Raw genomic sequence first — 15,785 nt, 5'->3', positions numbered from 1 at the left:
TTATTATTTACTACCACAAAATATACAGAAATCTATTATAAAAAGTTAAAACATATCAAAATTTACACACAAAACACAAACATACATAATGCCACTCATAGTCAAGAGAAACATAAAGAAATGTAAAGATGTATTAGGTTGGTGCAAATGTAATTACGGTTTTTGCCAACCTAATAGTACTAAATCATAACAATAAATTTAAGTGTAGTAATACTGTATTACTGTAATAATTTTATAGCCACCCTCTGTTGATATTGCAGTTAGCGCTAGTGTTGTATCCACTTAAAATGCTGTTTGAGCAGTTCTCTCTCCATAAATTGTATATGAGAGTAGGAAGTAATCTCTCATGGTTCTTGCATATTTTTCACCATGTTTTATGCAATACTGTAAACCTTGAATACATTGTGAGACTCATTCAAAGTGCCACCAGTGATGCTGGAAGTACTCTCAAGTACAGGAAAGTCATAAAATTACAAGAAAAAGTTGATTTGCTTGATATGAACCACAGATTGAGGTCTACAGCTGTGGTTGCTTAGCATTTCAAGATAAATGAATCAAACTTAAGGGCAATTATAAAAAAAGAAAAGGAAAATCATGAAGCCATTGCTGCAGCTACATCAGCAGACACAAAAACCTTGTACTTTTTTGTGAATATCTTTTAATCTTGTATCGAAATGCACTTTTTGTGGGTGCATGGCTGTTACAAGAAAAGTCTACATATAGACTCTAACATGATTTGAGAAAAAGTGAAGTCCTTATACTACAACTTAAAGCAAAAGGAAGGTAAAGGATCTAAACCTGGAAAATTTAATGACAGCAAAGGATGGTTTGATACTTTTAGAAAGTGGTTTGGCCTTAAAAATGTCACAACAAGAGAAGGTGCAGCTTTTGTCAGCCAAGAGGCAGCAGATCAGTTCCCAGATGCCATTAAGAAAATAATTGGTTTCCATGTATGCTGCTTGAAAAAAAAAAAAATAATAATTGGCCAGGCATGACTGTCTGCAATCCCAGCACTTTGAAAGGCTGAGGTGGGCAGATTGCTTGAGCTCAGGAGTTTGAGACCAGCCTGAACAACATGGTGAAACCCCATATCAACCAAGAATACAGAAATTAGTGGGGCACGATGGTATGCGCCTGTAGTACCAGCTACTTGGGGAGGTGAGGCAGGAGGATCACTTGAGCCTGGGAGGTCGAGGCTACTGTGAGTTGTGATCATGCCACTGTACTCCAGCCCAGCCTGGGTGACAAAGTGAGACCTTCTCTCTCTTTCTCTCAAAACAAAGAAACAAACAAACAAAACAAAACAAAACAGAAAAGAAAAAGAAAAAAATTGAGTGGAAACAATATCTGCCTGAACTGAGTTTTAATGCAGATGAGAATGTCTTATTCCAGAAAAAAAAAAAAAAAAAAAAAAAAAAAAAAGCCACAGAGGACATGTATTAGTAAGAAAAAGTGAACACCAGGATTTAAGGCAGGAAGGGACATGCTAACTCTACTGTTTTGTGCAAATGCAGTTGGGTTTATCATCAGAACTGCCCTTATCTATAAAGCTGCTAACCTCAAGCCTTGAAGGGAAAAGAAGGCCAAAAGAAGAAGGCAAGGCAATAAAAAGGCATGGACAATGAGAATCCTTTTTCTGGATTGGTCCCATCGACATTTTGTCCCTGAAGTCAGGAAGTACCTTGCCACTAAGGGACTGTCTTTTAAAATTTTTGTGATAACTGTACAACATCCCTGGCCACTCAGAACTCCATGAGTTTCACACTGAAGGTGTCAAAGTGGTCCACTTGCCCGCAAACATGACAGCTCTAATTCAGCCTCTACATCAGGAGGTCATAAGGACATTTAAGACTCATTACACACAGTATTCTATGGAAGACTGTCAACACTATGGAAGAGAATCCCAATAGAGAACATCATGAAAGTCTGGAGGGATTATATCATCAAAGATGTAATAGTTGTTACTGAAAAAGCCAAGAAAACCATCAAGCCCAAGACAACAAATTCATAAAATTTTAGAAAACTGTGTCCAAATGTTTTGCATGACCTCACAGCGTTTGTAACAGTGTCAGTCAAGGAAATAATGAAACAGTGGAAGGAAGTGGGAGTGTGCCAGTCCAGATCCTAAGCCTTGAGTGCTTCTGTTCTCTCTCTTACACTGTCATCATGATAAAAACGTGCCCTGGAGAGTTTGCACTCCAGTCAGTCCGCCGGCCCTCTGTAAAATACAGAACCTCCCTTAGCCATCTCAGATGAATACTATAAACACCTCTACGCAAATAAACTAGAAAATCTAGAAGAAATGGATAAATTCCTGGACACATACACCTTCCCAAGACTAAACCAGGAAGAAGATGAATCCCTGAATACACCAATAACAGGCTCTGAAATTGAGGCAATAATTAATATCCTACCAACCAAAAGAAGTCCAGGACCAGACGGATTCACAGTCGAATTCTACCAGAGGTACAAGGAGGAACGGGTACCATTCCTTCTGAAATTATTCCAATCAATAGGAAAAGAGGGAATCCTCCCTAACTCATTTTATGAGGCCAGTATCATCCTGATACCAAAGCCTGGCAGAGACACAACAAAAAAAGATAATTTTAGACCAATATCCCTGATGAACATTGATGCAAAAATCCTCAATAAAATACTGGCAAACAGAATCCAGCAGCACATCAAAAAGCTTATCCACCATGATCAATTGGCCTTCATCCCTGGGATGCAAGGCTGGGTCAACATACGCAAATCAGTAAATGTAATCCATCATATAAACAGAACCAAAGACAAAAACCACATGATTATCTCAATAGATGCAGAAAAAGCTCTTTGACAAAATTCAAAAGCCCTTCATTCTAAAAACTCTCAATAAATTAGGTATTGATGGGACGTATCTCAAAATAGTAAGAGCTATTTCTGACAAACCCACAGCCAATATCATACTGAATGGGCAAAAACAGGAAGCATTCCCTTTGAAAACTGGTACAAGACAGGGATGCCCTCTCTCACCACTCCTGTTCAATATAGTGTTGGAAGTTCTGGCCAGGGCAATCAGGCAGGAGAAAGAAATAAAGGCCATTCAACTTGGAAAAGAGGAAGTCAAATTGTCCCTGTTTGCAAATGACATGATTGTATATTTAGAAAACCCCATCGTCTCAGCCCAAAATCTCCTTAAACTGATTAAAGCAACTTCAGCAAAGCCTCAGGATACAAAATCAACGTGCAAAAATCACAAGCATTCCTATACACTGATAACAGACAAACAGATAGCCAAATCATGAGTGAACTCCCATTCACAACTGCTTCAAAGAGAATAAAATACCTAGGAATCCAACTTACAAGGGATGTGAAGGACCTCTTCAAGGACAATTACAAACCACTGCTCAACAACAACAACAAAAAAAAAGGACACAAACAAATGGAAGAACATTTCATGTTGATGGATAGGAAGAATAAATATCATGAAAATGGCCATACTACCCAAGGTAATTTATAGTTTCAATGCCATCCCCATCAAGCTACCACTGACTGTCTCCACAGAATTGGAAAAAACGACTTTAAAGTTCATATGGAACAAAAAAAGAGCCCACATAGCCAACACAATTCTAAGGAAAAAGAACAAAGCTGAGCCATCACACTACCTGACTTCATACTATACTACAAGGCTACAGTAACCAAAACAGCATGGCACTGCTACCAAAGCAGATATATAGACCAACGGAACAGAACAGAGTCCTCAGAAATAACACCAGACATCTACAACCATCTGATCTTGGACAAACCTGACAAAAACAAGAAATGGGGAAAGGATTCCCTATTTAATAAATGGTGCTGGGAAAACTGGCTAGCCATATGTAGTAAGCTAAAACTGGATCCCTTCCTTACACGGTATGTAAAAATTAACTCAAGATGGATTAAAGATTTAAATGTAAGACCTAACACCATAAAAACCCTAGCAGCAAACCTAGGCAATACCATTCAGGACATAAGCATGGGCAAACACTTCATGACTAAAACACCAAAAGCAATGGCAACAAAAGCCAAAATTGACAAATGGGATCTAAATAAACTAAAGAGCTTCTGCACATCAAAAGAAACTATCATCAGAGTGAACAGGCAACCTACAGAATGGGAGAAAATCTTTGCAATCTACCCATAAGACAAACGGCTAATATCCAGAATCTACAAAGAACTTACATTTATAAGAAAAAAAAGAAAATCCATCAAAAAATGGGCAAAGGATATGAACAGACACTTCTCAAAAGAAGACATTTACACAGCCAAGAGACATATGAAAAAATGCTCATCATCCCTGGTCATCAGAGAAATGCAAATCAAAACCCCAGTGAGATACTATCTCATGCCAGTTAGAATGGTGATCATTAAAAAGTCAGGAAACAACAGATGCTGGAGAGGATGTTGAGAAATAGGAACACTTTTACACTGTCGGTGGGAGTGTAAATTAGTTCAACCACTGTGGAAGACAGTGTGGCTATTCCTCAAGGATCTAGAACTAGAAACACCATTTGACCCAGTGATCCCATTACTGGGTATATACCCAAAGGATTACAAATCATGCTACTATAAAGACACATGTACACATTATGTTTATTGCAGCACTATTCACAATAGCAAAGACTTGGAACCAACCCAAACGTCCATCAATGATAGACTGGATTAAGAAAATGTGGTACATATACACCATGGAATACTATGCAGCCCTAAAAAAGGAAGAGTTAATGTCCTTTGCAGGGACATGGATAAAGCTGGAAACCATCATTCTAACCAAACTATCACAAGGTTGGAAAACCATACACCAGATGTTCTCACTCATAGGTGGGAACTGAACAACGAGAACACATGGACACACAGTAGGGAACATCACACACTGGCGTCTGTCAGAGGGTGGGGGGCTGGGGGAGGGATAGCATTAGGAAAAATACCTAATGTAAATGACGAGTTGATGGGTGCAGCGAACCACCATGGCACATGTATACCTATGTAACAAACCTGCACATCGTGCACATGTACCCTAGAACTTAAAGCATAATAACAAATAAAAAATAAAGGAGCAAATCTCAGATTTAAAAAAATGGAATCACCCCCCCCCCCCCCCAAAAAAAAGACGACATAGAAGAAGTGGTGTCAGAAAACAAATTAACATTAGAGAATCTGTCAAAAGGGTTCCACTTATCCAAGACTACTTTTGATTTATTTTACAACATGAACCCTTCTGTGATACAGGTACCGAAACTAAAGCAAATAAGAGGATTGGTACCATATAAAAACATTTTTAGAGAAACGAAGAAGCAAAAAAGTCAGAAACCAAGATGTGCTTTTGTAAAGTTACAACAGTGTGCCCATCTCTACTACTTCTACCTCCTCCACCTCTCTGCCTCCGCTACTCCTGAGACAGCAAAACAAACTCCTCCTTTTCCTTCTCCTCTTCGGCCTACTCAATGTGAAGATAACGAGGATGAAGACTTTTATGACTTCCATTTAATGAACAGTAAGTACATTTTTTCTTATGGTTTTCTTAATAACATATTCTTTTCTCTAGCTTACCTTATTGTAGGAATATAGTATACTACTATACATACAACATAAAATATACATGTTAAGCAACAGTTTATGTTCTCGGTAAGGCTTCTGGTCAATAGTAGGCTATAGACAGTTAAGTTTTGGGGGGAGTCAAAAGTTATATGTAAATTTCTGGCTTCACTGAGGATCTGTGCCCTTAACCCCTACATTGTTCAAGGGCCAACTGTATTTTAAACTTTAAACCCTAAAGTCACCCAGCCATGACAAAGTGGGGGAGGGAAAGAAAAGAGATACCGTGGGAAGCCTGCTTTTAAACCTTGTTCTACTACTTCCTGTTAAATGTTAAAATGGAAATTACTTGCTTTATCTATATCTGTCCACCTGAGGAGGGTTAGAGAAGATTATGATGCAAATATATATGCAAATAATATGCCTGTCAATCTGAAAGCATTTATATGTAGACTGTAGCATTTATATATAATCAGCATTTATATATAATCAGCTATATAATCAGCATTTGTATTAGGTAGAAATAAATTTTAGGCCGAATGGAAGAACCCAAGATTCATCAAAGACCTAGTAAATGACTTGTCTCAGGTATGCCCAAAATACAGATTCAGAAATTTAGGAGATCTTTTACACTCTCTTGTTACAATTTCTGAAAAAAAAAAATGATAAATCTAAAATCACTGTATTCCTCTAGTTGTGTAAGTTCTTATTACTGAAAAGAGTAAAACAAAATAACTGGAAGAAGATCCCTGTCATTACTGAATTTTGAACAGAGGGAGAACCAGACATTTAAACAAATATTTAAAGCAATTTAATAAATAAGTCCAAATATTTGCTCTATTCACTGTGAGACCTTGGTATCAATTTCCTTATCTGTAAAATAGGAATAAAAATATCTGTCTCTAAAAGAAGTAAGCAAAGAGACTTGAAGTGCACCTAATACAGAGGAGCTCAATAACAGGCAGCTCTTAATATAAGGTAACAGCAACACAGCAGAGATAGAAGTACCTCACTTTCAGGTGTCAAAAGTTACTCGGTGATCAAGATACATCCAGAGACAGTTTCTCTGGCAGATAGGGGAAGCAACCCAAATGGAAGAAAAAGCGGGTATAAAGTTATTCATTTATTCAACAATTGGTAGGGATACAAATGCTAGGTATAGATACAGAGATGAAAAAGACTAATCTTGGCAATAAGAACTGACTATACTCAATAAGAGAAAAGCCAGGGGAAGAGATCCCTTAGGTATGCAGAATCCCAATGGTTGTTAATGAAAGGAGTTAGCTAGCTTGCTTTAGGCAGACAGTAAGGGAAGGGTCCCCAGAGACTCTCTGACCCACCCTACAAGTGCTTACACCAGATGCTTTGGGCAGATAAGGGAACTTGCACAGGGGGCTTGCCTAAACATGCCCACAGCGAACTAAGGGCCTATATGTGCACTGGGAGAATGTGGTGAAGCCACTAGTAATTTGTGCCTTATACAAATAGGGAACCCAGCCCCATCAGCTTCTATATACATATGTATGCCCTTGTATTCCACTGTGAGGGGACATATGCCCTTGTATTCAACTGTGAGGGGGCAACCTGGAACCTGCTTTCAGGACCCCTCTCTTTGCTGAGAGCTTTCCTTTCTCTTAATAAATTCTACTCCATTCACTCTTCGAGTATCTGTGTGCCTAATTCTTCCTCGTCATGAGACAAGAACCCGGACCTAGCTCAGCTAAGGAGTAAAAAATCTTGCATCATTAAGAAAGCAATAAAATGAGCAAGAGGAAATTGACACAAAGTGAATTATAGGTTTGTGGTAATTACCTAATATAAACAGAATTATGTTCTACTAGGAAAAATCTCTTAAAAAACAGATGTACTGGCTGGGTATGGTGGCTCACGCCTGTAATCTCAGCATTTTGGGAGGCCAAGGTGGGCGGATCACTTGAGGCCAGAAGTTCAAGGCCAGCCTGGCCAACACAGCAAAACCCCATTTCTACTAAAAATAATACAAAAATTAGCCAGGCATGATGGCACTTGCCTGTAATCCCAGCTGCTTGGGTGGCTGAGGTACAAGAATTGCTTAAACCTGGGAGGTGGAGGTTGTAGTGAGCCAAGATTGCACCACTGCACTCCAGCCTGGGTGACAGAGCAAGACTCTGTTTCAAAAAAATAAAAAAAGGAAGTACATTTTTGTGAGGAAAGGGTCAGGAAGACATCCAGCCCTAAGCCATGTAGATCCCCACAGTTTACTTTCATTGCTATACTCTCAAGCACTTTTTGTACTAATAATAGCACCAAAGTGAAAATCTCCATTATCTAGAAACATTTTGGATAGCCAAGTTTTCTAAGTAATTCAGAGATTATCTAATACATCAATTGTTATTTTAACTATTTTGGATGGAAACTTGTGAAATGTATTCTAAGCTTCCCTCTTCTTAAATGGAATATAAAATTAAATATAATTTAATTTTTTCTTAGGGACTCATGGGCATGAATTTTGAAAATCAAATATTATCCTAGGCAGAAACAGCCTTGAAATGGATAAAGATATTTGCTTTACATTAAATGGCTTCTTCCCAGTTTTTATGTTGCATCTTCCCTTACATCACTGTGTCCTTTCCTGTAAACTACCTCCTTTTGGTTGGGTTCAGTGATGCCTCCTTCTGGTATCTCCTCCCATGCTTCCTCCTTTTATCCTCTGAAGCATAACTGTTTGGAAACCACATCATCAAATCTGTTTGAACTATCAAAGTAAAAGTAAACAGGTTTTGAGAGAGGGATCAATTGGTTATTTTATGTGCATGGTCTTTAGTGCGTGAGTTTATTTATTCTGGCTATCTAGAGGCCTTTTAAATTTAATTCCAGATTCTCAACTATGTCAGGTGGGAAAGCTGCCAGAGAAGTTAATATCAGGGCGGTAAACTATTGTCACACCTTGCTACAGTATTTTATGGGTTTTCTCTTTCTTTCTGAATCTCTACAAACTGCTTAAATGATGCCTTCCAGGTCTCTGATTCTAAAAGTGAAGCATCCAACATCTAATTTAGTTATATTGTTACTAGGTATTTATAATTTTCAGAGTTTGGCTACAGCATAACCATGTGCCTGCTGATAGATGTTGCTTATATAGACTATATACTTAAAAATTCCTTAACTTTTCATCTTTAAGTTTTGTAACAAATGGGTTAGTACTGCAAATTATCACCCTTAATCATAATATTAGTTCTAAATTCTATATTGGGTATATACCTAAAATAAGATGCCTGTACTGGATCCAGAATTCATCTTAATTTTAAGAAATATTTTATACAAAATTACTAGTGCCATTTCTATTTCTTAACATGAATTTTAATATTAACTTGTTTATATACTTATGTATGTACATAATGTATATAAAACAAATTTTATATGACATCATGTTATATTTGAATCAATCCATGCTAGGTCACAAAAAATATGCAAAAATCTTTAAACAATATAGTTAATCATATTTAATCTGGGAACTCTAACACTTTTTTTAATTAGTCTCAAGTAAACAATACAATATTTTAATGATTCACTAAACTGAAAAAAATAATCACCTAATGGAAGAAGGAATATACTTAAAACAAAATTAAAATAAAATAGCCTTTTATTTATTCTTACTATTTCACAGGTAATGCAAAAAACTAGTACTCTCACAGAGAATATTCAAATTTAACTTTTTATGTTGCTCTCGCTACAGATGTATGCCTAAACTTTCTTACTGGAACCAAATTAGATTAACAACCTCTTGTGCTAAGTACTCAATTATAAAAGAAAGGACAAAAGTTGAAAGGAAAAGAAAAGCCAAGCCTGCTTATCAGAATTTATATGGCTGATGAGATAAATCTAGGACCACTTGGTAGATATTATCTCTGCCAGGAACACCTTGTTTTACCTTTAAAATGAAATATCAATGTCTTATGAAAAAGCTAATCCTTAAATGCAAAAGACAGACCAGATTTATTTTTAAAATTTTCTGATTAAACTTAGATTAGAAAATAATTTGTTTTATAAAGCAAAAAAAAAAAAAAAAAAGAAAAGAAAATAATTTGTTTAATTCTTTAACCAAGTTGCTCTATTCTGTAAATTTGTAATGAGAACATATTGCCTGTCTCCTTTTCTCTAATCTGCCTCTTTCACTGGCCTTTATTCTCTGGCCAACCTGCTTGACTTCTGCCAGAGGCCAGGTTCACTTGCTGTTTTCACACCACATTGCATATCAGATTCCTGACTTATATCCTAATGTCTCTTAGACAACCACTTGACTAGCCTACTCCTCTGACTAGTAATGACCCCATACCTTTCACTTTAGATCTTTGCTAATATAAAAATATTTCCCTAAACTGATTATATATATAAGGAGATGGATACTAGTGTTTGAAAACACAAATAGTTGAGGCCTTTAAACAGAGTAAATAGTGATAATAACCAAGCAAAAATACAACTCTGGTCCTTTCACAGATTATATATTTTTAAAACAATCTCAATAATTTTAATTCATCATGTGATACTGTTTCTAGAGATTCTGTCCGTATTTTCCTTTCCCAGAAGAAACATCATGCAGAAGAAGATATTATTCTAAAACTCAATAATCATACTCATGTGACTATATTTTTCAGGATAATTTTGTACTCTTCTCACCAAACCACACTCCCAAATTAATCAGAAGCACAACTTCTTAATACTCTAAAGCATAACATTCAGGTTTGTGAGTATATTTTTAATTGATATATACTTACTTAGGCTACTTAGTTGTCTAATTATATTTGCCAAGGAAATATTGGTTACACATTCCAGTTCATTCTTAATGCCTCTAGGCAGTGCTGTGTGGCACAAGTGCCTAGGATCGATGTTTCTTTTCACTAGTGGCATCTTGAGATTAACCTTTGTGCCAGTTCACCTGTAGGAAATCAAAAATAAATGAACAATATTAAATTTCAGCCAACACAGAATGAGACTCTATTTTTCACACTGAAGAACAAAGCACCGTTGACCCTTGAACAACATGCGTTTGAACTGCATGGGTCCACTTACAGGTGGATTTTCTTCCCTCTCTGCCTCCCCTGAGACAGCAGGACAAACCCCTCCTCTTCCTCCTCAGTCTACTCAATGTGAAAATGACAAGGATGAAGACCTTTATAATGATACACTTCCACTTAACAGTTAATGTACTTTATCTTATGATTTTTTTAAATAACATTTTCCTTTCTCTGGTTTATTTTACTGTAAGAATGCAGCATATAATACATATACAAAATATGTCAAACAACAGTTTATGTTCTTGGTAAGGCTTCTGGTCAATAGTAGGCTATAAGTAGTTAAGTTTTTGGAAAGTCAGAAGTTATACACAGATTTTCGGCAATGCAGAGGGTTGGTGCCCCTAACCTCTAGGCTGTTCAAGGGCCAACTGTCTTTGCTTGTATGAAGACAGTAAAAATGAAATTACCCAACTAAAATAATCAAAATTGATTTAACTTTCAATTAGTAGAATATCAACATTATACAAAACAGTTTTTAAAAACTTGCTTTCAATGTCAGCTGCTACATGGTGAATTTACAATCATCATCACTATTATTCTCCTAAAAACACTTTTTATTTACTGTAATACGGATTTTGTTCTAGAGAGTTAGTGTGAGATGTTCTCTCTAAGGAAGTGCATAAAAGGATTAAGGAAGCTGTGAGAGTAACATCAAATTGACATTATCACATAAAATGTATCAGGTGTTCAACAGCTCAGATCAAATACTCCAAGTAGCCCTGCACTTGAAATCTTATCGGAATCTACCAAATCTTTATTTAACTGATCAAAAAGTTCAACCGTCTTTGAATTACAGGCTGCTCTCACTTTGCATGCTTCCCATATGCACAAATTTGAGTGACTCAAGTTTAGTTAAGTAACAACACTGCCCAACACCATGATTCAAATTTCACTTACTACAGTATATTAACTGTGAGTAATTGCACAAATACAAACTTCATTTCTAGTACTCTAGTCTAGCACTCCCCAACCCCCGGGCTGCAGAGCAGTAACGGTGGTCTGTCAGGAACAGAGGCCTGTCAGGAACCGGGCTGTGCAGCAGGAGGTGAGAGGTGGGTGAGCAAGCATTACTGCCTGAGTTCCACTTCCTGTCAGATCAGTGGCGGCATTAGATTATCATAGGAGCAGGAGGCCTATTGTGAACTGCATATGTGAGGGATCTAGGTTGCACGCTCCTTATGAGAATCTAATTAAAGTCTAATGCCTGACAATCTGAGGTGGTACAGTTTCATCTTGAAACCATCCCCCACTACACATACCCCCCGTCCCCGGCCCGTGGAAAAATTGTCTTCCACGAAACTAGTCCCTTGTGCCAAAAACAAGGAGACTGCTGCTGTAGTCCACAAATCACTGTTAATAAGAGCTGTACCTCATGATCAGTGACCAATCACCACTTCTTTCAAAGTCAGCAGATGATTGGTTACACCTCATTTGTTAGTCAATTCACCCACAGACAGCAAAGCATGCATCTGTTGCCTTCTTGCTTTCCAGTGCTAAATCTACATGAAATTTTACTAAATAGGTACATGAAAGCAGGAATTGGCCAACAAAGACAGAAGCGCAGCAAAAAACAAAAAAAAAAAAACCAAAAAAAATGATGACACTGGAAATGAAATTCAAATCCAACATAAGTGTAGTAACAGATGAAGCAGCTGACTGTGGAAATGTTGCCACCGCCACTGTTCGAGAGCTTCTAGATATGCAGCCTGAGGAACTTAGTGAAGGCAAACCTACAGACCTAAATGAGGAGTGTGGCTGTGACAAAAAGAAGGAATATGTTCCAAAAGAAGTGACACTAGCAAAAAAGCCTTCACATTTAGGAAACTCTTGGAGCTACTTCGTAACAGTGAAAGCGCAAAAGATAAAATGTTGGAAGCTAATCCTAATTTAAAAGAAAGGAGTACGACAATTTGCCAAGGCACAGAAAAGATGCTCACTCTGCTAGTTCTGCTATTGTAGTTACACAACAAGAACTGCTCAAACTGCCTTTGATAAGTGTTTTTTACAAAGAAATAAAACACTAATTCTACTTGACTCCAATATCTTAAATGACATTGTGCTAAATAAATACTTTTAAATTTCCCTATACATTTAAACCAACAATATAAGAGGTTTTACTGTCTTGACAAAAATTTTTAGAGTGTACATAAAACATTGTAACTTTCCCCATTTTTATTAAGATCGTTTTTCATGGTTTCAACTTATACTGTCATTTTTTACAGTCCTGAACTACTGTGCAAAGTGAGAAACGAATGACTGTACTTACCTATCAGTGAACAATGGTTACCAAAGGAAACAATTTCTTAATTACTGAGCTTTAATGACTAACAAATGAGAAGTTTGAGATAAACCTAATTGCGGGTCGGGCGCGGTGGCTCACGCCTGTAATCCCAGCACTTTGGGGGGCCAAGGCGGGCAGATCACTTGAGGTCGGGAGTTCGAGACCAGCCTGACCAACATGGAGAAACTCTGTCTTTACTAAAAATACAAAATTGGCCGGGCGTGGTGGTACATGCATATAATCCCAGCTACTAGGGAGGCTGAGGCAGGAGAATCGCTTGAACCTGGGAGGTGGAGGTTGCAGTGAGCCGAGATCGTGCCATTGCACTCTAGCCCTGGGCAACAAGAGTGAAACTCTGTCTCAAAAAACAAACAAAAAGAAGCCTAATTGCAGTTAAGTGTTACTTATCAACATGCTTTAAAAAACTTTTGCATATATTTGTTTCCTCTGACCTATTTGTTAAGCATTCTCTCTACATTTTTAATCCATTCTAAAAGTCTGCAACATGAAATGTAGAGAAAAAAAGCATACAAAATTGTACACCTCAAAAATTTAACCAAACTCTCATGTAACCCCATTAAGAAATAAAACATTGCCTGTACCAATTGCCAGAACTCTTCCACTTTGGTCCTCTTCCCAATCATCCTTGCTTACCTCCCCAAGACAGGTAACCTTTATTCTTTTTATAAAAAGCATTTCTTTTTCTTTTTCTTTTCACAACTTACACAAGCAACTTTAAACACTATAGGTTTTGACAGCTTTTTGAAGTTTATATAGACTAATATAATACATATTATTTTAAACCTTGCCTTTTTCATTCCACATTGTAATATTCATCCATATTGCTCTGTGCAGGTTGCTCATTTTCATTGCTGTATAATAGTCCACTATATGACATTACAATTTATTTACCCATTCTAATGTTAATGAGTTGTTTCCAGTTTGAAGCTATTATGAAGAGCACTACACTGATCATTCACGTACATGTGTCTTAGTGTACACATTTCTATTGTGAATATACTTCAGGACAAGAATAGCCAAGTTAAGGATACACACAACTTCATCTTTAGGAAATGATGCCAAACTGTTCCAGAGACTGTACCAACACGTTACTTTCAGCCGTTAAGAGGCTGCTGCTGCTCCACATCCTCATAACACTTGACACTGTCAGTTTTTAAATTCTAGCTGTTCTTGAGTGTATGTTGTGGCCATTTGTTAGAGTTTTAATTTGTGTTTCCCAATTATTGAATTTAAGCACCTTTTCATGTTTCTTGATCTTTTGGATTTTTCTCTTGGGAAGTGGCTGTTCAATCCTTTTGTCCATTTTTGGCCATTTGTTGTGTTAGGGCTGATTTGCAGAAACACTAGATATGAGCCATTTGAAGGTTGTAAGTGATGTGAATCTCTTCTTTCACTTGCTATTCCACTTTCTTAGTGATGTCTTTTAATGAACAGAAGTTTTTATGCTCAATGTGGGAAGGATATTCTCAATCTTTTCAAGTTTAGAACAAAAGCATGGTTTCTAAAATCTTTTTCTATACCAAGATCATAAATATGACCTTTCGCTTTATATCTTAGCTTTGTTTTGCTAATACTTTTAATCTGTAATTGATGTGGAATTACTTTTGTGAATGGTGTGATGTAGTAGTTAGGTTTCTTATATACTATCTCAGCACCACTCATTGAAAACCCTAGTATTTCTCTATTGCTCTGCAGTGGCACTTTTGTCGTAAATCAAGTTTCTACGTATTTTTAAATTAGATTTTGAGCTATGTACTATTCCACTGCTCTTTTTCACTAACCTAGAGCTAATGACAAACTGACTTAATCAGGCTTTATATTAAGTTTTTTTTTTTTTTTTTTTTTTTTTTTTTTTTTTTTTTTTTTTAGACAGAGCCTCACTCTGTTGCTCAGGCTGGAGTACAGTAGTGTAATCTTGGTTCACTGCAACCTTCGACTCCTGGGTTCAAGCGATTCTCCTGCCTCAGCCTCCTGAGTAGGTGGGACTACAGGCATGTGCCACAACACCCGGCTATTTTTTTGTATTTTTAGGAGATGCGGTTCTGCCATGTTGTCCAGGCTGGACTCAAACTCCTAAGCTCAGACAATCGAACTGCCTCAGACTCCCAAAGTGCTAGAATTACAGGCTTGAGTCACTGCGCCTGGCTTATAGTAAGTCTTGATACACAATAGGGCAAGCTCTCCAATCCTGTTCTCCAAAAATGTTCTGTTTATTGTTGACACTGTGTATTTCCATGTAAATTTTTAGAATAAGATTATCAAGTCACACATAACACACACACACACAAACACACACACACACACACACCCCCCTCTATTGGGAATTTGACTGGAGCTGTATTAAACCTATCATATTGGGAAGTACTGATATTTATCATTTCTTTCTATCCACGAACATAATATATTTCTCCAACTATTTCAGGATTTTTAAAAGTCTCTTAATGTTTTATACTTTTCTAAGGAGAAGTCTTATAAATCCTTATTTATTTGTATGTAGATGTCTTTATAACACTGGAACCACAATATATATTGTTGTATTATATAGAAAACAAATTGATTTTTTAATATTGACCCTATATCCTGAGACCTTCCTAATCTCTAACTTATCTGCAATTATTTTGGATTTTTAAATGCACACAATCATATGTGAATAGTGACTATTTCCTCCATTCTAATCCATCTTACATCTTTTATTTCTTTTTCTTGCCTTACCACACTAGCTATAATCTTTAAAACAATGTGAAATATGTATTTCATATACATAAGGATGATGGCAAACATCCTTGTCTTTTTCAACGCAAGTGGAAAACCCTTCAACATTTCACAAGGTGTCTGTAATACGGAATTTTGTGGTTATTTTGTTTTATAGACACCTT

General features: G+C 36.8%; 2 protein-coding genes across 4 annotated transcripts in view; one reads left to right on the top strand and one right to left on the bottom strand.

Moving 5' to 3' along the window:
- The window catches only part of GTF3C6 (general transcription factor IIIC subunit 6), a 1,097,326-nt gene that overhangs the window by 223,757 nt on the left and 857,784 nt on the right, over positions 1-15,785 (top strand). The window lies entirely within an intron of this gene.
- Positions 1-15,785, bottom strand: part of WASF1 (WASP family member 1) — a 73,658-nt gene that overhangs the window by 14,045 nt on the left and 43,828 nt on the right. For all 3 annotated transcript variants that reach the window (XM_050789054.1, XM_050789056.1, XM_050789055.1), the window contains exon 2: positions 10,308-10,468. In XM_050789054.1, coding sequence (XP_050645011.1) covers positions 10,308-10,440 — 133 coding nt within the window. In that variant the 5' untranslated portion in view covers positions 10,441-10,468. The remainder of the gene's footprint in view (positions 1-10,307; positions 10,469-15,785) is intronic.

The sequence above is a fragment of the Macaca thibetana genome, chromosome 4, assembly GCF_024542745.1.
Source record: "Macaca thibetana thibetana isolate TM-01 chromosome 4, ASM2454274v1, whole genome shotgun sequence".
Taxonomy (NCBI): Eukaryota; Metazoa; Chordata; class Mammalia; order Primates; family Cercopithecidae; genus Macaca; species Macaca thibetana.
Note: the sequence above shows the minus strand (reverse complement) of the source record. Positions and strands in the feature narration are given on the sequence as shown.